This window comes from Gavia stellata, chromosome 5, assembly GCF_030936135.1.
Source record: "Gavia stellata isolate bGavSte3 chromosome 5, bGavSte3.hap2, whole genome shotgun sequence".
Lineage (NCBI taxonomy): Eukaryota > Metazoa > Chordata > Aves > Gaviiformes > Gaviidae > Gavia > Gavia stellata.
In genome coordinates, this window is record NC_082598.1 from 15,349,497 (window position 1) to 15,375,202 (window position 25,706).

Here is a 25,706-nt window from a genome sequence, read left to right on the forward strand (position 1 = left end):
TATCCTCTGCCTGCGCTCTTGGGGGCCTTTGCGATGCTGCTGTGAAATCCAGCAGGCTTATGGCACACAGTGCCAGATCTTCAAAGGGGAGTAGTAACCCAAAGCTCAATATTAGCATAATAAGTCCGATTTCCCAAGCTCCCTGCACAGTAGGTGTAGAGAGATAAGCTCTCCAGAGAGAAATTCAAAGTGGTGAAATTGGAGTTTCACTTCCTTCTGAACCATTTTCCAGAGGACCCCAGCTCCAACTGTCGACACTAGAAGGAGCCCAAGATGTTCAGTCTAAGTAGGTTGTATCAGCCTTTGAATATATTGCCCACCATCCATCACCCCCCACCTATTGCCTTGACAGCCTTGCTAAGGAAGCATAATTGTCTTGAGGAGCAATCAGTGTGGGATTGCTGTGCAGCATGGACGGGCGATACGAACAATAAATCCTCCAATAAAGTAGTTTGGCCAAGGAAATGAATTCAGTTATTGAAAACACAGAGAGGAACAATAACATTTGAAGGACACACTTCAATCCCACTAAAATCAAAGGAGTGATTTTTTTCATCTGGTACCATTATAGTATCACTACAGTCTTTATAAGTCTTCTTGGAGAACTTTCAAAGGATAGAGAGGTTTGTCTTAATTGTTCTCACTCATCAGTCATTCTACTGCTACATCTGAAAAGATTGGTTGGACAGAGCTTTTCATCGAGCTTTTCTCGCTTGATTCATCGCTTACTTTCCTAAAGACTACTTACACCACTGGTGTTCATTCCTATGCTTAATGAGTGAACTTCTTGTCTCTGACTCTAAGCTTCCACCTTTTTTGACATCCAAGGTCCACAACCAAACTGTCTCAAGCTTTGGATCAGTTCTTGTGGATTCTAAAATTGTTTTATGGAGGAAGAATATAAAAAAATATTACAGGTATTCATCTTATATAGAATTTATAAAGTAATTATGCTATTTTCTGAAATCTGAGCCAAATATCAATGGGTAACTTAAATTCCCGCTTGCTAAAAAACCCCAAATGCCTCTGGACTTCTAAGTTACAATCTTGTTATATCACTTTTTAACTTATTCCTTCTGCTAATGTCATAATAAACCTGCTCTCACGTAAGAAATGACTATTGCTGTTTTCTATGGTAAAATCACCATCAATAGCTTATTATTGAATTATAGTTTACTGATCCCTAGCAACAGCTCTGTGTTGCTCCTGTCCTTTCTTTTTGACAGATTGGAAGATCATTTGTATTGTGTATCAACCTGATGCACAATACAAATTAAATTTGTTTAAGATACAAGCACATAACTGCAGCAGCCCAAGAGTATAAAAATGGCATGTTAGGCCAAAGGTCCTACTAACCCAGCAACCTGTAGCAACCAACAGCAGAAACCACTTACTGAATCCATATACACTTTTACAATGAACAACACTATCACTAGAATTTTTGCAGTTTATCTCCTCATTGTGTGGAAGATCACCTCCTGCCGTTTGTTCTGCATCTGCTGCCTGCTTGCTTTATTTGAGAATAATACCCCTGTCTCTTGGATTGTAAAAAACAATTGTCCTCTATTTATTCTCCATGTTGCTAATGGCTGCAGAGGCCTCTATTGTATTCCCTCCTGAGAGGTTTCTTTCTCATGCTAGCACTTGTTTCTCACAGAGCTGGTCCAGACCCTGATCATGCCTGTTGCCCTTCTCTGAACCCATTCTAGTCCCTGGGATGGGAGAGTCGTAACATCCTGGAATACCCAAGGTGCAGGCACACGAGTTTCATATGGAGAAAAAAAAAGTGTTCCCTGTTCTGTTCTCTATTCCTTTCTTTGTCATTTCTGGCATTTGATTTGTTTGTCTGACCTGAGCACTTGAGCATTTAGTTGACATTTTAATAAAACTCTCAATTCCAATGAAAGGATCTTTTCCCTGAATAGTAGTAGCAGTCATAGAGGCCATTATTCTATGTATAAAGTTATCCTGTGTGAATCACCTGATCTTTAATACTTTTCTCACTCTTGGTTTTGTTCCCAGTACTCCTGGCCTTTGTTACCAGTAATTCAGTGATAATTTTAAAAATCTTGCCTTGTTTCAGATCATTTTCAGCTGCTGCCTGCTTTGCATGTTGGAAGTACATATCCAATTATTTGATGTAAATCAAAGCTTCCAGGCTACTGCTCAATTTAAATTCTCCTTCAAAGCCATGCCTAATTTGAATAGAAAAGGTTAATATCCCCTCTTTTTATTCAGAGACATATTTTAATTCAACAAGGTTTTCTTGACACAAGGCAGTCCTAAGATTTCTACCTTAGACCATATGCAGTTGTTTTTTAAAAATAAAATGTCCTTATACTTTTTCTCACAAAGAAATTTTCATGAGTAATTTTTTTTCCTGTTAAGTTAGCTCTGTCATCCTTTATTCTGATCCCACTTTGCTTTTCTCATTCCTTGGAAGTCCTTCATGACTATCCACTCTTCCTTCAGTAGCGTGTATATTCCATGTGGAATGTACTAGGTATGCAATTTCCTGAATTTCTGGATTCTTGTTTTTTACAAAACTTATGCTGTCATCTGACAAACTGCACTTGGTCATGCTGCAACAGTTTTTGAGATTCAGGCATCTATGAAGCGATTCAGAGTTCACAGACCTGTGCAACATTCTATATTGTCACTAATTCTCCTGTCATTACCTATCTTATGCATTTAATCCCTTAAGGATAGAGATGCTCTTCTGTTGTGCAAAAGAGCCTCTTGTGTCAGTGCCACAGAGCTGGAAACTGCAGCAAATGTGTTTTCCCTGTTTGTCCTGTCTTCTTCCGTGACAAACACCTTCTGTCCTGACCAAAATTTGTCATTAACTGCTTGCTGATTATACGAAACATTCATTAGAGAAACCTCCCTGGGGAAAAAGGCTATCAGCAATTTTGAAGGCACATCACGTGATGTTTGGATAGGGAGAAGGGAGGAAAAAAGGAAATGTTTCTTGTCCTGGTGGTGGTAGATAAGAGTCAGTGCACTGAAACAACATTATACATGATTCAGATTGTGTGTGCCATTATACACTGAAGAAAAAGAGGTAGCAAAAAGGCTTTTGATGGATTTAAATGTCTTTATGACCGTATCTCATTTCTCTACTTGCAGTACTCCAGTGGAGGTATACAACAGTATCAATCCAGTATATTTTTCCATTTAACAGTTTTCAGGCTTTCAGGCCACTTCGAATATTGATTCAAACAATTGCAAGAGAATTAATTTTGTTTTCTATTGAGTTTGTTTTTCCTCTTCCTGTTCTTGCAGTAGCATGGAGGAAAGTACTGTAATGTGTGGGTGTTCTGTAGAGGCTTATTCATCTGCTTCAGCGAGCCTGCTCATTTTGCATCCAAGCATTCCGTTGCTAAAATCAGCAGTATGTCTAGAGCCTCTCTTGCATGTCTTACAAACCGTATAACAGCTGATACAAGAGCAAATAGAAATTTCAAATGATTTGTATAGATTCTTAAAAATTACATTAGAATAAATTATCACGAATTCTAAACACAGAAGCATATTTGGTAATTGACACTGAAATAATTAGTATCTCATTTTGTGCTGACAGATGTGACATTTGTAGTAGAAGAATTTTTGTTTATGTGTGCTGCAAGGAGGGACCAGAGTAATAATTCTTGGTCTTTTTCTCATGAGAGATCGTGTAAATTGAAGATCATGCTGGGATTATGAATAGACCACCAAACATACTTACTAGTTGCAAATTCTATGATAACATTCCTGGAGTTGAACATCAGCCAGAACCACATGAGGCTTCTGTACTGATCCCTAGAGGAATTTACCATTTTAAGTTTTGGGTTACCTTTCTGGACTAACAGCTGATGTAAATGGCCACTGCTCTGAGGACAGTAAAGCTGTGATGGTTTGTCATAGTGGGGCTCTTGCCTGAATTCTCATCTAGGTTTATGCATGTGTGAGAATTATGGTTTCTTTTAGAAATGATGTGCAAAGATAGTAGCTTGACTTTTCATCCTTTGTTATTTTGCGTTTCAGAACTGGTGTGCCCACCATGCAGTGCCTACTTCATATCCAGCTTTGCTTTGCTCACATCCTGGCTGTTCGCTGTGCTCATCCTGCAGTTTGGTGTCTCTTCCTCTGCATAGGGAGGCTTAAACTCACCCTGTGAACACACTCATTTAAACTGATGTGGCCACCAGCATAGCGAACATTGGTGATGTCTTTTAAAAGTCACTTTATTTTACATAACCTATGTAATAATTCAACTGACTATCCACTTTTAAGAAAGATGTATGGATGTTGGGGTAGTAAGAAAAAACCTGAGACAGTTCAATTCCTGCCGACTTCAGACCTAGAAGCATGTGTCTGGGAGAAAAGTGCAACGCAAAGGCATTGGGCTGTTGGGCAGAGTGAAACAGCTGGAGGCAAGGATTTCCCTAGGCGGTCTGAGAGGACCACACAGTCTTACCGATGGGGTAAAACTGCCTTCAGGCTTACAGGTCTTTGCTCTGCACTCTACAACATCTTGTGCATGCATCCATTTTGCCAATGCCAAAAATAATTGAAAACAAAGACAGGGAACAGAAATAGCATTAAGTTAATCCTGAAATGTTCCGTTTGTAGCAGGTTGTAAATTAAGATCAGAGAACTAAGGTAATTAAATGACGCTTGTACAGCAGGTTGTTTCAGGTCTGTCCCTTTAAAATCTGCCTTTACTAGTGTGCTGTTTCATCAGTGGTCTATCCAGTATAGTGAGACTAAATGAGAATTTTGACCTGCTTCATGGCTTCTGTAAACAAGCAGATTCAACGAGTTTCAGGTTGTTCATTGACATAATTATCTAGGTTGTCTGCAGCTTGACCAGTGAGCCAAGTGAAAATCAATGGAAAGACTTCTAACAACTTTAGTGGATTTTCAATCCTGCCTTTGGACCTTGGAATAAAGATGACAGAGAGGAAGGAATCCACTTCTGAGCATAAAAAGAACAGGTCATACTTCCATATTTTGTTTTGATCAGTTAATGACTGACTTTTAAATACAAAATTGAATACAGACCTCATGATGTTTTTAACTGTGTTATGAAGTGTCTTGATAGACATCTGTTATAAAGAAAATAGGAATATAAATGAAATAAATAAATTTAATATTTCTAAAGTTGGGTGACACAGAATGAAAGAGGGGGAGCCATCTGCACTTCAAAATTTTAGTTCTGAAGAAATATAGTTAAAGGTACTAGCAAACAATATAGCATTTTGTGTTATTAAGTCAGTCAGTGATGTGTGCTCGGTAAGGGCTTTAAAGTTCTCTTGGTAGCTGAAGAGGTAGATGGGGTCTTGGGGCCATTCAGATACATAAACACTGAAAGACCTTAAATAAACCATTTTTAGAGCTCTTAATAGCCAAAAATAGTAATAATTTAAATAAATCAGTGGTTGTTGAATACTGCTGTACAATTTTAGGGTTTTTTTTAGGCAGGACTCCCACAAACTCTCAGTAATAACATGAAACCAGACTAGTGCTTTGCTTCTAGAGTAAAACGACTGTTTAAAGTTACATGTCTAAACTCAAAATCTTATGCAGAAGAACAGTTCACTTTAAGGACTTCATGAAATTAATCAATTTTAACTCAGGGCCATGTTTTAGAGATATCAGTGCAGAATAAAATGCACTACAGTAAAGTAACAGCATAAAGAGCATCTCCATTGGAATCTCATTGTTGGTTCCCTTTATGTTGAATGGTTTACAGGAATGGAGACAGAAGACTATATTTTTCTTGAAAAAATACCATTTTGCAGCTGCTAGGAAATGTATTCTAGTCTTGGAATTCTAATTTGACCAAAGATTTCCCTGTTGCAAACCTCATTGTTTTATGAAATTATTTACTGCAACTAAAAATATCACTAAGGATGCCTTTTGAGACATCAAATTGACTTCAAAAAGCCAAATAAGCTCATTAGGTGTATTCAAAAGATTAGCTGCATCCATTATCTGTTCAAAGTCAATTAACTGACTTATTTAAACCCAGAAACCCTTTCTACAACTGTGCACATTTTTCTCAGTGATGATTACAAGACTAAACATATGTAAAAAAGTAATAAAATTTCAGAATACATTTGTATCTAGGTCTCTCCCCATCATAAGCTGCTCAAATCTATTTCCTTCCAATGTAGCTTGTAAAAGCTGCAAAAGAAATGAGGTATATCAGTCCTCAAACAGGAGTCTCCAGATATCTAATATTCTGCCAGCATGGTTCTCCTCTGCTGTTCTCTGAACTGACCAGACTGATGCCATCAAACTAGACTTAGGCAGCTAAATATTGAAGCCTGACACTCCCTCAATTACTCATCCAAACTCTTGCATGGCACCAATTATGTTTGGCCTTTTGAGTTTGTCTATAGAACTAAGAAGGTTTAAAGTTCCAAAGGGGAGAGAGTAACTTCAAGTATGTGGGGCTGAAAGTGGTTATACTACAAAAGCTTTATCAAACATAATTTATTGTTTACCACCTTTCTCTTCTGGGCACATTTAAAATAAAAATATCTGTAGTTGTAGTATATAGGGAACAAGTGTGATAGTATTTATCAGATCTAATGTCTGATAAACAGTAGAGATGATAAACCGGAATTTATAGTATTCATTACGTTGTATTTGATGCTTAACAAATTGTTTTCCAGATTTGTATAATATCCAAGATTTTTGAGGCTCTATTTTGGAGCTGTTTGGTAATGTGACGCAGTAACTCCTCTCACTACACTTGGGACTATGTCTGAAGATCAAGCAATTTGGTAAGTTTTCTTTTGTGATTGGACAAATCTGAAACATTTATTTTTTGTTCCTTAATATTAGACTGGAGAGAGTGAATGATTACTATAAAAGAACAATGAGACTCTTTGAATGGAAATGGTAGTTCACCACAAAGAGAGTTTAATAGGCACTTGTGACTCATCAAAGGGGTATTTAAAATGCATTCATTGCTAAAGTTGTCATAGCAGCAGGAAACTTTAAAACCCCATGGGTCTCAAGTATGGAAAATCTGTGATTCTGCAGCATTTTCTAAAATTCAGGCTCTTTTGCATCAAATGATAAACGGGGAATAAGTTCTACAGTAGTAGGCTTGCTGGAAGACTATCCTAAAAACAACACTCTTCTCTCTTAAATTGTATGGGTGCAGTGTTGGCACCCTTAACTATCAGATGTCTGAGATACTTTCCAGCAACCTACAGGTTCAGGAAAAATTTAAGCCAGAAACTGTATGAACTTTTAATCTTCTCAACCCTTTCTAAGATAAGAAATTAAAAGATGCCCCTTAAATGTAATTTTGATCCAGAATGAGGCAGTTTTGATATCACATTGTGTCTCAGGGTTGTATTGAAAGGCTCGTGTTTCATTAAAGCACAGCCCTGTCTCATGCCATTATCAGTGCTCTGTTCTGACAGAGCAGCTCTAGTGGTTTGGGATGTTGAGCAGGAGAAAGAAAATGCAGTTCTCAGGCTTGACTGAAACACATGTTTACTAATTCTAGAACCTTGAGAATGACTAAAACAATTTCCTTTTATTAATTCATCACCTTTACTTCTTCAGGAATTAAACTCCATAGTTACAAAAGTAAACCACAAGCAATAATGATGGCCTGAATTTCTGAGCTATTGGAGAAAAACAAAAGCAGCCCCAAACTCCTCTTTTGCCCTTCTTCATTTATTCTAAAGAAAAAGGCATACACTGAGCAGTCTTCTTCTGCATTTACATTAGTCTTGAATATTTTCTTTAATATGAAACTAGGATCCTTTTATAAAAAGTCACAAGGTAAAATTCTTTTAAATAAAGGAATGTTGTTTAAGACCTCTATAGCTTTAACAGGGTTTAAATATGTATACATTTAACAGGGATGATCTTCCACCTGTCTTTAATTTCCTCATAGATGACAAAACAGAAGCTTCACAGAACAGTTAATTATCTGAAAAAGCTCTTGTAATAGTTACAATACTAAAAAGAGAAGTGTAAGGCACCTTTGAAATTTTGGTAACTTGGGGGAATGAGGCCCCTACTGCAGTGGGGCAAATCTGCTTTCACAAAAGTATGAAAACAGTTCATTTCTAAAGAAAAATATATGTAGTTTTGTTATCACACAGTAGCTAGCACTAATTCAGGTAAGAGAACACCCACACTGATTTTACCACCTGTTTGCTCATCACTGTGTGGTAAGCCTCTCCTGTTTCTCCCAGACAGGTATATTTTTCCTTGTATGAACACTCCCCTAGAGAATCTGAAACAGAGAAGTTAAGCCTGAGAAGCCAGTGTTGATGGCAGTGGTTCCTAGGAAAGCACTGTGTCTTCATGAGATGTTAGAACAGGATTACTGCAAGGTTTGTTTTTCCCAGATTATACCACCATACAGTTGTAATGGATTGTGTTACTGCACATGTATATATCTGGAAGTGAAACAAATATCTAGAAGATTATTTATCCTACTTAAAATATACTACATCATTGGTATTTTAGTGAACCTGCAGACTGTATATGAAAAGCCTGAAAAGAGTATTAAGACATGTTAATATCTGGCTAAGCACTTTTTTTCTAATTTCTGTGTAAAATGTAAGACTGTATTTCAGAATTCTCTTACTGTATCAGTTTATAGGACACATCTTTACCAAGAACACATTTTGTTGCTTGACTAAGAGTGTTGCAAGGAAGTTACATAATTTGAAATGTTTTTAAGGAATAGCTACAAGCCACAAAAATAAGTGGTGAGGGAGAACTGGTCACTTGTAACTGTGTGTTTTAATCTAGATGATCTACTTTTAATTTTTGCTTTCACTCACTTTGTATTTCCTCCCCGTTCTCCTTTAGGAAGCTTTGGGGGTGCACTGGGATCCCCGCCACTACCTGTTGGCTTCTTTCCTGGGGGCTGCCACTGGAGATGCACTGACTGACAGTGGAAGTCCCTGGGTACTTACCCCAGGGGCTTTTCTCAGCTCAGCCACCACCATGGAACACAGTGCTCGATGGGGCTCTCGCTCAGCTTCAGTCTCTTTCTTGCAGGTAATTGTTGTGTGCTGCCCTTCACAAAAGTGCCCAAGTCACCCCCAAATTAATGATTGCTCATAGTCTGTCTGTTGAAAAGCTATTGCAGAAGCTCCTGTCTCTGGTAGTTCAGAATCTCATTCCAGTTTCTGCCCTGACCGTACTCTCAGCTGGCTTCTCCCTTCTTCGCCTTAACTTTCATCTGTTAACCTGATTTCCCAAGGGAATAAGGCTTATGTGATCACAGAGCCCACAACCTTCACCCTCATGCATAAATCTGTTTCCCAAATTAAACAACTTGATAAATGAGTTCCCTGTAAGACTGTAAAACCTGGTCATTTGCTGGAGGAGTGACAACTAAATTAATCCAACTAGTAGCTGTTCTGCCTTGCTTGCTACTAGCCCATCAAAACATGTTTTGCTTGGCGAGAGGCACAATGAGGCATTGCCACGTAGCTCAGGAACAGGGGAGCAAGGCTTTGTCTGTGTACGTTTTGGGGTGGAGACAAAAAAATACTATCTGTGAGCCGGTGAAGTCACCGATAAGTAGGGATGTGGGTAGAAATATTAGAAATGTTGGAGCAAGAGCAGACAGAAAAAAGCAAGAGACTTGTATTCTTTCTTCCCCAAGGCTCAAAGTGTAAATTTCATTAAACTGAAGGTGAATGTCTGCAGACAGGCTTATGATGTTACAGTAATACACTCTGATAACAAAACATGAAGGCAATCTTTATAGAGTTTAGCAGCAGGGCTACATGTTGGCCACTAGAGAGCAATAGATAACCAGTAGTGGTATGCTTGGTACAGCAAAATCTGAGCATCCTATAGCCATGTAACGCTTTTAAAAATATAGATGCAGAAGTTAACATAATAATGTAAAATTACCCTCTCGACACTTCTTAATAGTCCTAATGTCCTTCAATCAAACAAAATAGCAGGATGGAGCACTCTGGTAATTAGCAGCAACCTGTATCTAAAGAAACCTCTAGAATGCATCATATAACATATGCAATTTGCTTAGCCATTTGAAGCAGGAATGTATCACACAGCATTAAGATCAGCTGCAGAAATGCAAAGCAACAACTAAGCTGGTTCCTTCAGTCCCCAAGTCCAAGCCTGCATTATGAGGGGCTGGGAAACTTTCAGAATTGAAGCTTCTTTTGCTGGTATTTTAAATCCTGAGTATTGTCATTGTATGCAAAATGCTTGCACATTTTGGGAAATAAAGATTGCATTTTCCTTTTCTAAGTGCTCTGAATGCTTACAAAGTAGTATATTTTCACCCTGAAGCCAAAATGTTCCACTCAACACAATTCAGATCAACAAAGTACATTCACAGAATGCATACCCAAAAGCAGCTCTTTCCTCTCCCTTCCCAGGGTTCAACAGACTATGCTATTGCATTATTGCAGCCTATAGAGTGAAAAACCATATCCACCTGACTATAGCTATGATAGCGTCCTGAAGGGGGATAGGAGAAGCTGTTATGTGAAGGTACTGCAATGGCTCAGAGAGAAATTCTGTATGTCTCCAAGAAGTGCCTTTTTCATTTTCAACTTAAGTTATCACTGTTGGTTTTCTCAGGTTTTCCAGTACATTGCTTTCTTACCTGTTTGGGGGGGCTTGTAAATTTAGTAACACACAAAGCAAAACTGTTCCAAGAAAAGCTCCTAGAGCACCTGATCAGTCTTGTAGCCCATTTACTCACCCTCCTTATTCTCTTTCCTCCTGGGCCTTCTCCAAACAAAGCTGTTTCATAGTTTTGCAGTTGAGCAGCAAAGCTGAAGCTCTACAGCAGCAACTGTCTACCTGTGGCTCTCATGGCTCTACAAGCCAGGATCAGCATTTCATGTCAGATAATTTTGTTAGAGAGTAGAATGAAATGCAGGCTGACAGCAGAACAAGCAGCAGAGGAGTTGTGGTGAATTCCTGGTACGTGGGTGTCCCACAGCGCATGACAGGACCAGTCTCACAGGGGACAGCAATGGTGCAAAGGATGCAGGAAGGGCATCATCTCTTTGCTGTAGAAATTAGGACCCACTGTGAAGCAAAATAGACTACTTGCTTGGAGGATGCTTCTGTTTGCCAATCAGTGATGTTACCACCAGCATCTCCTACCTAGGTAAGAACCCTTACCGTTACTAAGTGATGACCCTCCCTTTAGGGTACTCAGCTCCTAACTAGCACTTCGGGGTGGGTGAGTCACAGGACAAATTGAGAAGGAACAAAAGACTTCACTCACAAGAGCTGGGAATTCAGAGGTCACCAGAGAAGATTAGCAAATGGCAAACAAAAGGGGAGTGATAAGGTGGTAACTGCAGAATTACTCTCTCTCTGGTAGTCTAAATAGGTTCAGGGCTGGAGAGTAAGCAAGAAAGAGGAGCTTTGATCTGATCTGACCAGGTCTGACTCATCTCTGCAAAGACAGCATTCACATGACAGGGAAAGGAAATGCAGTAGCTTTGAACGCAAGGAAGGGACTGAATTTATGTAGCTGGAAAACACTGAGAAAGATGCAAATTGACTATCAAGCTTTCCATAACAAAGCCTCTTCTGGATAACATTGTTTAGTCTGGCCTTATTTAAATACTGAATAATCTATTTGCATTTGTTACAGGCAATTGCCTTTCTAACTTCAGAGCAGGCTAGCTACACGTATCTAAGAAAGAGTAGTAAAAGTGCTTAATCAGTTTTGTGTATCAGATAACGGATATGAAGTATATTTATCGCACTCTGGACTGTTTCAGATACAGACAAATGAGCTGAAAAAAACATTTTGACTAGCAAACTATTTCTGGAATTATTACTTATGTTACAGAACATCATATTTTATTTTAGGCATGTTTCTAATTATTCTGGTTTTGAAGAAAAAGATCTGCTAAATGTAGCTCACTTACAAAAATCTGCAAGTGGCCGGTGCTGACTGATGAGAGAGGCTAGGAAACAGTATAGAAGTAAAAGGGTAAATATTTACTCATGCACATGAGGTGTGCCAGCCAAACTGGGTCACCCTTAATGTGGTTTTTCACAGGGTTCTTACACCCTTCAACCATTCAGGTACGACATGATTTGACTAATTACTAAGACCCATACTGCCAATTACTATCATAGTAAAACTTTGCAAAGCAACTGTATTTCCGCAGCTTTCCTGCTGCTTGTCTATTGATCCAGACGTCCCTGGAGTCAGTCTTGCTAGACTTACTTATCTATGATGCCAGATGACACTGGGAGGGTTTCAAAGAAATGTTAGAGGGGCTAGGAAGCTGGCTTTTTCTTGGTTGTCCATGGGTATCCTTTATTCTTTGTAGACAGCTCTAAGCTTCCAAGAAGCAAAGACCTTATTTCCAGGGCTGGGCTGTCCTTTAGTTTGTTTTACTTGAGCATGAACCAAAGTCTCCAGTAACTTTCCACTACCTTATTACATTGCAGCATACAATGTGAACTAATATATATTAACAAAGTTAATACGCTTTCGTATTATAAAGACTGATTGATATGTTAGGGAAGTGGATTTTCATAACACCACATAATCACCTTTGCAGCGTAGATGACACAAATCAGTAAGTGCATACTGTCCCTGGTGGCTTTCATAGGATCCACATACAAAACTCCCAGCTATAACTTTACATTACAATGTACACTCATGATTTTTAGCCCTTTATTATAGCAATAGTCATCTTTTTTCAAATAGAACCTTACTTAATTGTTCCTTACGTGAAAGTTGAGAGCAAAGCACCTTTGATAAACCTTTTTACCTTTCATTGAACCTCTTCCACTACTATTCTGTCTTTCCTGAGCTGAGAGAACCATGCACAGCTTTCAAGATGTGGTCAAATAATGAATTTAGACAACCGCATAAGCATGCTTTGTTCTCTGTTACTTTTAAAATTTCAGCATACAGCTTGTTTTTCTGAGTTCTGTTAAGCACTGAAATGAGGTTTTCACAGAAATGTATTGTAATTCCAAGATTTTGCTCCTGCATAGTACTAGTCAGCTTGGAGCTCATCAGTCTGAAGTTAGGATCTTCTTCCCCACTGTGCATCACTTTTATCTATGCAGAATGTAATCTGCCATTTTACTGCCTAGTTATTCAATCTCATAAGGTCCTTCTGCAGATCTTCAGCAGGCTTTTGTCCTTAAGACCTCGAGTAGCTTGTTATCATCAGAAGGCTGTCACTTGAGTGTCCAGCTCCTTTTCCAAGCTGCTTCTGAGCATGTTGAGCAGGTCCAAGCAGAGATTGCTACAGCAGTGCACCTGTGACCTCTGTATTACGAGTACCTCACACTCACTCCCACCCCCTGTGCTCCATCTTTAACCAGTTATTCATACCAAGACATTTGATCTTATGCCATTACTGCTTAGTTTCTTTGACAGCCTTTGTCAAAAGCCTTCTAGAAATCCCAACATGCTCTATCAGCCAGAAGACCTTCTTCACAAGTTTAAAAAATGTTCAATAAACTATGTTTCAAACGCCACTGTTGACAGTGTTTTCTTACACCGCTGATCAAAAGGTGTAACAGACTCTGAGGGCAACATCTCATTTTGGAACTAAAAAATTCATAGTTGAGAAGATTCTTTTTTCCCATAGTTCCCTGTCTGACAGCTTTAGCTTTCCCTTTCCTGTGACCCGAAGAGCCTATCCCAAAATCCGAGATCCCTGAAGATCCGTGTTCATACCTCGCCAATGGTAAGGATAGCTCAAGCCCTATTTCCCATCATTCTAGTACAGAATTGATAGGAAGATGTAACTTACTCATGGTTCCTCTTATCACACAGAATCCATGCTAACAGAACAATCAGCAAAACAGAGTATAAATTTGAAGTCGTATACCACAAAGCTCCATTTCAAAGAGGCCATCTGGAAAGACTTTGGGCCCTACATTAAACATGGTTCCCTTTTCAAGCAAAGTGGTTAGATACTACAGTGACGTTAAAGGTACTTTTAGAGGATGGTTAAAATCCCTTTTTTCCCCTCAAGCTTGACTAAGAATAGTTTATTTAAAAAGACATTTGGATTTTATAGGAAGCATCTGAAAATATGCAATTCCTGTGTCGTCATGCTACTTCACTGAGCAATCCCTGTGAAACGTATGCCCATGCCGTATACTAATAACACAGATAGTATCAGGAGGCATGTAGAGAGATTATTGGGAAGGGCAGCTCTTCCCTCGGCCTGCTGTCCTGTCACAATCCCTGCGCGACGGCCAGCTGGCAGCAACCTGAGGAGCACCTTTTTCGTATGCCCTCGCCTGCCATCTTGCAGGTGTTTCAACACCAGCCCAGCCTCTTCCCCCACGGCTTGTACTGCGTTCCCCGGGTGGTACCGGGTCCCACAGGGGTGACAGGTCCCCACGCGGGTGCGGGGCTGAGCTCCCTGCGGCTCCTCGAAGCGTCACCTCCGCGCCGGGGCCCTCCCCGCGGGGCCCCTCGCCGGGCCGGGCGCCGCAGCGCGCATGCGCCGCCGCCGCCGCGCCCGGGGCGCCTCAGTAGAGCTCTACACGGCGCCGCCGGCGGGAGCGGCGGTGCGGCGCTGGCCAATGGGGCGGCGCGGCGCCGCAGCGGCCGCTGAGGTCAGTTCCGTCGCCGCGGTGGGCGGGGGGTTGTGCTGAGGCGGCGGCGGCGGCGGCGGCGGGGGGCTCGCCCTCAGCCTCGCTGGGGTAAGTACCTCAGGGCGGAGCGGGAGGGTGGGAGTTGCGGGCCGGGGAGGATGAGGATCAGCGCAGCGTTTCTTGTGCGTCTGGAGACAAGGGGAGTGATGGCGGCTGGCGGGGTCTGCCCCTGAGGGAGGCAGCCCTTTTGTCTTCTCGGCCTTCTCCGAGTCAGGTAAGGCTCCCCCACCCTCGGCCTGTGCCAGCGGGGCCAGCGCCGCGGCTATCGGCTGCCTTCCGCTGCCTTGCCTGCTGCCCTGCCTGCTGTCCGCCCGCGCGGGTGGGGGGCTGGGGGTCCCAGCGGCGAGCGCGGGCTGCGGCCCGCCGGGCCGCGCGGTGCTGCCCCCTGCGGGCCGGCGGCGGCACTGCGTGACGGCGCGCCGGAGCCGCCTCCCTGGCGGCGGCGACGGCGGACGGAGGACTGCGCGGCCTGCGGAGGGTCCGCCGCCCGGCCGGCCGCCTTCGCCTGAGCAGCGGCGGGGCTCGGCCTCCGGAGACAGGCCCTGGGCGAGGGCGGCCTCTTTTCCCGGAGAGGCGGCAACACTTGTGCGTGGGTGGGCTGGATGCCCAAGAAAATGAGATTTTTTGGTGTTGGCTGGCGGGTGCTGCTGTCTCGTGGACGCCATCAGGCTGCTTTAGAGTCGTCTGGACTGTAAAGCTGTTGTCCAGGTTTGTCGTCTTGGACTTTTTCCTGAAGAAAAGAAGCTTTCGGGTTAGTAACTGTATTACTGAGCAAAATAGAACATCCGGTATCTTGTATCTAAATTGTGTTCTTTAGACAACTATTATTTAGAGGGTTCTATTTGGGCATAAGATTCGCTTAATTAAATCCTGCATTAAATTTTGTTGCAGGAGAATCTATCATAAAAAAGTATTACATTGGACGTTTAAGATAACTTAGATGTATAAAATGAATTGGATTTCTTTTAAATGAATGATCCAGTATTATCACAGATGTAGCCAAAGTGTCCTGAAATATATATTTAATGAAAAAAAGTCTCTTTTATGATTAATGGTATTTTACAGGATTTTGTCAGCATTCTGTTCTGCATTGTTACTGCAGTAAATGGTTATAGACAAGACCTTTTTTCTTAGACATACAGATAGTATGTGGCTAATTTTAGCAGGAATTAAATTTTAGCATCTCCGTGAGTGCTTTGAGAACTGGGCAGAGAGGGATATGTACTTTAAATGGGACTCTCCTCCCTCCTCTCCCATTTTCTTCAGTGCCATAATTCCTTGCTTTCTTGCTCACGGGCCTTGAAGCTTAGAGTAAGGTAATGTTAAATACTAGTCAGTATACTTTGCATATACAGAGAGATTTTGAAAATGGTTGTAAACTGTATGCAATGTGCAGCATAAATTTAAAAGTTGATCATACATGTAATGATAAACAATGGTATAAACATCTCTGAGCACTCTCTAAAATACTACTTTCGGTGCAGTAGTTATTTGAGAATGCCTTGCTTAGCTTATTGCAAGATGACCACCAAGCAATTGAATGATGTGTCAGAAATGTGTATCTTTCAGATGCAAATAAAGCTAGGCCTCGGTCCTAGAGCCACAGAGAAGCAGACCTCCATTTCAGTAGAATACTGTGTAGTCCATATATGTACTTGGCTTCTTACAATGCCAATAAATGTCAATAAATTGGGCACTTTTTCACCTATGCATTCTAAAAAGAGTGATTTAATGGTTATTTTGCATAACTTTATATCATAAGTAGTAAAAATTTTGAATGTATTTAGATTTTTTTTTTCTGTAGAGTGAAATAACTGTATATTTTGTAATAAAAGTAAGCTCTGAAAACCTGGTGCGTGGTCTTTGCTCTTCTTAATTCTCTGCATTGACATTCCATATTCATGTTGATGGAAGAACTTCCATGATAATTTCAGATACAAAAAGTGTTATGACTGTATGATTAGCTGTTATTGTGAAACAAAATGTCTTTTTAAGAAGAAATAATTGTAGATAAAATTTCTTTGGTGTTTTTGAATAGTTTGTTTTTAATACAAAATCAGTTCTTTTTGTTATTATAATATGTTATACTTGAGTGAAGCACTTTGGATCTCTCTCAGTCATTAGGCCTAAAATTAATGACTGATAATTGTGGCTACAGAGTTGGATCAGTAGAACAGTTAACTCTGCTTAACAGAGATAGTCAGTCAATGTTAAGTGGATCGTATATGGCGTATATATATAACTGTAGAATACAGACAAGGTAATTTTAAGCTTGCACAGAGATTTATGTTTTTCACAGAGACTCAGATTTTACACACTGTATCTTCCTGATACAGTGATGCACAGTGTCTTTCAATTCTGTTTAAACTTTTCTCGTAGGAGGCGACTTATGGCTTTTCAATACCAAAGCGGGCCTTGATTGTTGGATGCAGTTTGTGAACTTAGAGTGTGAGAGGTGTGCGCTTTGCTGAAGAAAGGTCTTATTTATTTGATCACATATGATAAATGCATGCCACTCATCACACCCATTCCACTGATAGCAGCATGTAATTTGAGATAAAAAAGGGAACTAAACCACTGGAAAATAGACGTTTCTCTGAAATGATGAACAAAGTATTAGTGTATTTGAAGTAAATGTAAATTTCAGGAGTATAGAATAATGGGGAAGACACTGGCAATTCCTGTTTGACTGTGGCCGCATAGTGGTTTGTAGCCTACTGCAGTGCAAAAAACCTTGTATTGGATGAATTTGGCATAGTCAGGCTGCAGAGTATGTTTCTTCCTATCTTTCTTGGTTTTAATTGGTCTTTGTTTCTTAACCTCTATGTAAATGTGACACCCACTGTTTAGAATGCCTTTTGACTCCTGCGGATCTGTTGATCTCTGTGTCTTGAGCAGCAAGGTTCAAGATAGACTAGTGTTGCGTGAAGGTTGGGAATATTTCCTTTTATTAGATGCCCCACTTTTTAATGTCCCTGCATTGCAGGTGTTTGGTAGAAGGAGTGAATGAGAAAGTTTGGCTCGTCCTTTTTCCATGTACCTTTAAGTTTTTGCTTCCAATTTTTTTGAAAACTACCACTAAATTTTTTTTAATTTCTCCTAATTCAGGTACCTTATTGCATTTCAAAGTATTTTCACAAACTTTTTCTGAATCCATTCCTGTAAAGACGGTGACTGGAATTGATTTTAACGCTCCTAGTATCTCTTACCCCATTCTTCATCTATTCAGTTCTTGTGTCTATCACTCAGGCTCCATGTAGACTTTTACATCTTCCTTTAACGATATCTTTGGATTGGTCTGTGTGCTCTGCATTTGATTGTAACTTGAAAAATCAAGTATGTATCTTTTAATTAAATCTTCTGAAGCATGTCTCTGCTAACCCTTTAAATATCAAAACAAATCTTCAGGGGAATGTGTGTTGGCTTCCCTCCCTCTCTCCGTGCCCCCCCCCCTCCCCCGGCTTGTGTGGAGTGAATAGATGCTGGATTGCACCACCTGTCTGTGTACATTGATGGTCTCATTTCTCTGAAGTAACCAGAAAAAGCAAATATTTTTTTTTTAATACAAGAACAAAATTGCAATGTACTTTTGGGCTTGTTTTATCCAAAATAATGATAAAGTAGAACTGTTTGCATCAAAACCTTTCTTGTTAACTATTCAGTGTTCAGGAAAGATTGGTGAAAAAATAGCTAGGGAGACAGCAGTGGTGTCACTTCAGCATTACCTGGTTATTCGGTTCTTCTTCACCTTGTACTGTGTCTGGCCTGGATGTAGTTAAATGTCTTCATAGAAACCTGTACAGTGCTGTGTTCTGGATCTGTGGCTAAAACAGTGTTCTGCCTGTTGCTGAACAGTGTTTGCACAATGTCAAGGGGTTTTTTTTCCCCTCCCTTTCTGCCTCCACTGCAGTGAGTAGACATGGGGTGGGCAAGAGATTGGGGCAGCTGACCAGAATTGGTCAAGGGGATAATCCATACCATATAACTTCATGCTTAGCAATGAAAACGGGAAGTAGAGGAAGAAGAAGAGGAGAAGGGGGTTGGCTTCCAACATGGCTGTTGCTTGGAGACTGGCCAGGCATCGGTCTGCTTGTAGAAGGTGGTGAGTGATTTCCTTTGCGTCACCTCCCTGTCTCTCTTTCACCTATTAAACTGCCTTTGTGCCTACCCATAAGCTTTGTTCTTTTTCTCCAGTTCCCTCCCCTTCCTACTCGGGGAGGGGTGGGGAGCCAGTGAGCAGCTGTGTGGCTGCTTGGCTGTTGGCTAGGATCAACCCACCGCACATCTGAAATGCAGTCACAGTAACTCCAACAACATTTGAAACCTGGATTCTAGCAACATGGTATTTGTCACAGGTCTGAATGAAAGCTTGGGTTTGGGGTTATATACATATTTGTTTTCACTTTTATATATAAAGCTATTTGAGTTAGGAAGGTTTAGAAGGATTACTAGCCTTTTCTTTGAATTACCTCTGTTAAATTTCTTTAGTGTCCTCTTGGACTGAGCAACCCAGATCTGTCTGGTAAATTGAAGCGTTCTTGAAGTGTTTGACAGTGTTTCTTGTACTTTCTTGCTCTTTAGAAGTGGTGGATCCTTTTTCATGTTGTCCCTTAAGGTGAAGTTTACAGTGTTAAAAAATACAAGAAAACTCTCCATGTCTTTAATACTTTTTTTTTGTGGTCAAGGATGTTGATGGCATAAAGTGCTCTATGCTTATCTTTTGGTCAGTTCATATGGAGTGCAGTTTCAGTATCGATGGATAGTTGTTAACAGCAAAAAAGGCAAATATTGATCTAATTCACCCTTTCCTTTCAAATACAATTTTAGTTCTTTCTTAAAACTGTATAGAAATCTTCAAAGCATCTTTTGTCAGGATCTTGAGCTTATCAAGATCTCTTACCTTTCTCCTGAAATAAAACAGTGGTTTTCCTGAACATAGGCCTACCATCACCTTGTGTGTCAACAAGATTAATCTTCAATCTGAGAAGTGGTATTAGCAGGGGAAGAATGGTCTGTCCGAGACTACCAGAAATGTTTGTTTTTCATTCCTCTTCAAAATCTGAATAATAGAGGGCATAATGTTACCAACATTAGAATTGCTTAAAAAAAAAATCTTCAGATCATGATACAGTAGTCATGTATACTTTCCTCCTTCCTGGGAAGCTGCCATTGATTTGTTTTTCACATCAGGATATAGAGGTTTTTCACATAGGGATGTGCAGGTGTCTGCAGTGCAATGAGATGAGATTACTACAGTCCTAAGAACTACGTACTGAGGAGTTTTACAAGCGTGCAGCCATCCTTCTGCTAAAGTCTGTAGATAGACTTGGAGAGGAACTGGATTTCAAAAGCAAAAGCCTTCTGTAGGATGTATTGAAATCTAAAGGAATCTAGAAATAACCTCATGAAATAGGGTCTATACATGAATGCAGATCTGTGCAACAGTATGCCTGTAAGTAAGAATGTTTGAATAAGAAATATGTTGAGTAGCTTTTACTTGTTGCTGTTAGCTTTGGACTTTATCCTGTTTTATGTATGTCTCAAAAGGCTAATTTAGTTGTTTATTTACCAAATAACAGTGGTCTCATAGTCTTGGCAAAAGCTTAAAGGCTGAGATCTTGTTCATGTTAAATACAGAAAAGAGGCAGTATGAGTGCTGGAACCTGTGGGGCCAAATATACTGCACAAGTTAATGTGGTGGGTTTACACTGATACTATTCTCCCTCTGCCTTCGGTTGCATTGTTTATTTTGCTTGATTGACACATTATGTATGATCAGGATGGAGTGAATTATTTATATGCTTGTCCACATATGTAGAAGTGATTACACTGTGATATTAATAGAAGTGAAAGTAATTAATTTTGCAGCCGCAGATTGTTTTGACTTTATTACTTTGAGAACATGTGAAGTATAAATCACACCTTGTTAGGAATTAGTGTTCAAGACTGTTTGGATCTGAAACGTTGGCACTGATTAGAAAAGAACTTCCTTCTGTGCTTAAGGAATTTCCATGCTAACATCAAAATCCGTATAGTTAAAAAGAAACTCATAGTTGCGTGTTTCTAGTAACCATTGTAGTCACTCTCCTTTTTACTGCTAGGATTCACAAATGAGTGGCATCTCCAGTGTTTCATATCTTTTCTCGAGTTAAGGGCTGTATGTGAACTGAAATCATATTCTGCTGCTCAGTTCTGTTACCAAGTGTCTGTCTTGTTAGGCTTATAAATACATTGCTTAAATGTAAAATTTTTCATGACGTGGAAGAAATAGCATGAACTCTTTAGGTTTTGATGCATAGCAGATACTTCTATGTATTTATGAACATTTTGAATAAGAGCAAATGTTAAAGGATTATTTGATTGGGTATGTTTTGCTTAGAGTTAATGGTTGTATTCTGCACATACAATCAGTGCTATATTAACAGTAGACTTGCACTCTGTAATTCAGCTGTAGTCCACTAATAGTTCAATTACTAGTTGATTGTATTTCAAAGATCAGTGAATTGTAACTGACTTAATCTTCTGCTTTTTATTCTTTAGTGCTGCAAGTTGACTGAATAAAATTAAGAACATGGAATATAATATGGATGCAGTTCCTTGAGCACCGTTTCTTCTAAAGTGTATATTCTGCAGATTGTTGGCCTGAATGATTGATTGATAAGCAGCATACACAAGACTAATATCAAGAAAACATTCTGTCTGTTGCTGCTGTGTTTGAGAAAACTGGTGCAGAGTCACGTCTTCTGAAATGCAGTTGAAAAAAATGAGGGAAATTTTACCAAGATTGTACCCTGGCCAAGTTAATGATAAAAATAATTCCTTAACTACATCCCCAAAGCAATCGTCTGAGGATAAAACAAATCCATCAAAAGGGGATGATGACCAGAACTGTTGTTACCAAGGGACTGAGGCTGAGAATAATAAGTTGTCACTGATAAGCTGTATAAAGTGCAGAAGTGTTCAGAAAATTTCAGTGCAAGATATAGAAAAGCATAAGAAGCTTGGGTGGACTGAAGACAAAAATTTCATCTGCAAGAAGTGCAGTCATATTACACCACCAGCTTTCCATTTTGTTCCTGAGGGTGCCAGTGCTGTAGACTTCGAAAAATGTGAAAAAAAATCCCCAAGTAAAACCCAGAAAACATTTAAAGTTAAAAACTTTCTGCCAGGTAAATACTACTGTGATAAATGTAGATTTTCAACAAAGGATCCTTTGCAGTATAAAAAGCATGTAGGTCAACATGAAGAAATTAAGTTTCTTTGTTCCCACTGTAGTTACGTATCCTACACCAAAGGAGAATTCCAGAGACATTTGGTGAAACACACTGGAACTTTTCCATATCAGTGTGAATACTGTGAATACGGTGCTGTTAGACATGACTATATAGTAAAACATACGAGAAGAGTACATGAAACACCCACTAAACGGCTGTCAAATACTATCATAAACCACAAGCAAAAGAAGCTGAGTCAAAGCACTTTATTTGAAAAGCAGAAATATGATAAAATCCCTTTTCAGAATGAACTTTCAAATTCATCTTCAAATATGGTTTGTGAGATTCCGGATAAAGTAACTAAAACAGTCTGTTTGTCTCATGACATAGAATGTAGCGTAAACACAGCATCAGTCCAGGATAAAACAATATTGGAGTCATCTGAAATAAGTGTATGTGAGAATCAGAGTGTTGAAGTTGAGGTTTATTCTCCAAAAACAGAGCCTTTACAACCTGGGATGCCTTTAACAGTAATTGCACCATCTGAACTAGTAGTTCCTTCTAACTGTCTAGCTCAGATAGTAGAGATTAAAATAGTGAATGGAGCACAACAGCTGGTTCTTAAACTAATTCCTATGAAAGAAGCAACTTACAAATCTGTGAACGGTGCTGAAGAGGAACTTGAGAATCAAGGTATAGAACGATCTGCAGAAGGAAAAAAAACATCTTCTGTATCTCAAAATGAATTACTAACCATGGAAGTGAATGTAGACAAATTATCTAGTGTTAGTAACCAGTTTAATTTGGATGGTACATATGACAATAATTCTGAATGTCTTTGTTTTTCTGATTCTCAACTCTCAGACTGTAACTCTGTATCTATACAGAGGGAAGATGCATCAAAATTATGCTTTCATTTGGTGAAAGGTATTGATGTCCATTCAGGTGTTATAGAACTTTGTTCTCCATCTGTGGTGATGAATAGTGCTGAAAAAAAAAGTGATCTTAAATCTTCAAGGTGGGAAGCAGATGGAAAAAATAACTTACGTTATGACTTGTATTGTTTTGAAGAAGGTGTGGATATACCCCCTCCAAAATATGCTGCTGTTTCTGAAGAGAAGAGTTCCAAGAACATTTCAGTAGAGGCAGTTCAGGAGGGCAAAAATTCCCCTTCTTCTGCAGTCCTTAAACAAAGGGATACATTGCCTCTAAAGAGGGATGATGATGATGAATGTAAGAGTCTGCCAGTCAGGTCTACAGAAACACATTTAGCTGGTAAGGGTTTTGATAAAAAATCTGTTACATCTTGTGAAGCAGGAAAAAACTTCCATGTCACTAAAACGCCACCTTGTGAGGACATGACTTTTGGCTTTAGAGCCAAAAAGAGAGCTGAAACCATAAGTCAAAAGAACAATCTTCTTCTGGAATCATTAGAACTACAAAAGATAGAAACTAAAGGCAACCCTTTTGAGGGACCTGTTATTTCGTCTGTGTTTTCTCTTAGCTCTGGGGCTGAAAACGTTCCAGAGGGTGTCAGATGGGATGACACAACATGCAACAAGAAATCAGCAACATTGCTGTGTAGAAAGATTGCTCAGCTCATGTCTGCTGCTGAATCTAACATGAAATCCATGCCTTTGAGATGTCAAGCTTCTAGTAAAAAGGTGCTTTTCCCTCAAGAAGATTCAGCAAGCTGTGAGAGAGTTGTTCCTGCCACTGAAGTGGAACAGTCTGCATCTTTGCCTCAAGTGCATGGTGGAAGCAGTGTGATTAGTAGTGAAGAACACAGTAAAGATCAGTTGCTTACATTTGCAAGAACATCTAAAAGCAGGGTAACTAAAAATTCCCATGTTGCCACTCCAGTGTTTATCCCCAAAGGGACAATGCTCAGAGTGCTGAATGCTACTAGCACTCAAAAATCAAATGGAATAGAAAGCAGGAGTGAAACATCAACTCCTATATATTGCAATGAAATGTTTCTGCCTCGCCCAGTTCCTGTTAGTGTTTCTGAGACACTTGGCAGTTATTTGCCATGTTTGCCTGATCAGAGTGAACCGAATGCTCAGTCCCGAAGTCTGTCACTCAGGCAAAGGCCAAAGCGAGAGGCAAGTGTTAAAAATAATAGTAAACAAACTGGTGTACCGTTTCAGAAAAGCAGTGGTGTGAATAAGCAAAGCAAACCCTATTCAAAAAGTCAACTAGGTCCCAAAAATAAGGTGAAACAAGCAAGCTTCAGAGAACTTCCTAAGAGGAAAACAAGAACTCAGTCAGAAACCAGTTCAAGTTCTGACATGTCGTATCTGTTGACAGCAAGACGTCTTCGGCTTGTCCCTCTGAGAATGAATCAGTTGATAAAATGCCCTCGTCGTAACCAGCCAGTTGTGGTGCTAAACCATCCTGATGTTGACTCACCAGAGATAATTAATGTCATGAAGACTATCAACAAGTATAAAGGTCAAGTCCTGAAAGTAGTTCTATCAGAAAGGACAAGTAGTTGTCTTGGTGTCAAACGTTATCGAAAGCGTCTTACTCTTCAAAATGTTGAGACAGGAAACCAAGCAAAAAAGCAGAGTATGCTAAAAATGAAACTAAAAAAGACCCATAAAAACAACTACCAGGTGGTGGAAACTTCACCATCTGAAACACTTCAGTGTATGTTTAAGTGTTGGTTTTGTGGAAGAGTATATATGGACCAAGAGGAATGGATAAGTCATGGACAGAGGCACTTGATAGAGGCAACCAAGGGTTGGGATGTTCTTTCTCTTCCAGCAAAAAAGCATTAATTGGGAGACTTGGGGGGATTTCCGCTCTTATTTTTAATGAGTGCCGCTAACTTACTTGGAAAGTAAGATTGAAATAACTTGCTTTATTTTGCCAAAAGGTCTCTACTGTTAGCAAAATGGGAGAGGAGAGCGGAGTTATAGAGATACAGACAAACTGATACTGAGGATTAAGCACTACTTTGCACTCTCATGTTTAAAATTTGTATTGGAGGTCAACTTCATCTGTTCCATAGGAGAAATTTGTAAAAGATTTGCTATGCAAGCATCTTTCTAGTTACCATTGTCTGTGCTAGGATACTGTGCTGTAACTGGTTTGTGTTAGGGCTGTATGTGTTACAATCTTAGACGATGAGATCTTTGTAAGTTTAACAGGGTTTAGTTTGCTTTATTACAACGTGGTGTTTCAGGGATTGAGCATACATGTACTGAAAAGCACCTTTGATCCTCTGTGGGCAGCGAGTGTATATCATAGGTTTTAGTGGCAAATTAAGCACCACACATAAAAAAATGCAAGTACTCTGTTTCAGTGAAACAAAACCACTTCTGCTGGCTTCAGAGGAGATACAAGGGTGTAAATGAAGAATCTGTGGGATCAGAGTTACACCCCCTAGGTCAGATAGCACTAAAAGTTTAATTTTTTTTTTTTTTTAGTACTTATTCTTTACCTAGCCTGTATTGCATAGATGTGAGAAACAGAGCAGAACACTCAGCTTTCTGTATGTCTTTGTTCTGAGCAGGCAGAGCTGGAGATATCAACAGGCTTGGACCAACAGCAGAGAGCAGCTTTTCTCTATATGGTCTCAAGGCTCTTCTGCAATCTAAGGAAGTAATGGCCAAATGTGAACCCTCTACAACCATGTGTGTGTAGCCTGATAGAAACACATTTGCAAAATTTGGGTTAGAACTCTAGTCTGTGCATTAATGCTTATTTACAGGGGGAACTTGCTGAAGATGAAGACTTTTCAAAATGAAAAACCGTGTTGCACAGCTTTTACATTGACAGTGTTGAACCAGGTTTTCAGTGCAATCTTTCATCCTTCTTAATCTTAAGAATTTAGTTGTGTTAGAATATATTTTTTGTAGGTCT

General features: G+C 39.8%; 1 protein-coding gene across 1 annotated transcript; it reads left to right on the forward strand.

The window, feature by feature from the left end:
* Nucleotides 1-21,354: 21,354 nt before the first annotated feature.
* ZNF518B (zinc finger protein 518B) lies at nt 21,355-25,213 on the forward strand. Its single transcript, XM_009817003.2, has one exon. The coding sequence runs from the start codon at nt 21,371-21,373 to the stop codon at nt 24,617-24,619; it is 3,249 nt and encodes a 1,082-aa protein (XP_009815305.2). The 5' UTR covers nt 21,355-21,370; the 3' UTR covers nt 24,620-25,213.
* Nucleotides 25,214-25,706: the final 493 nt, after the last annotated feature.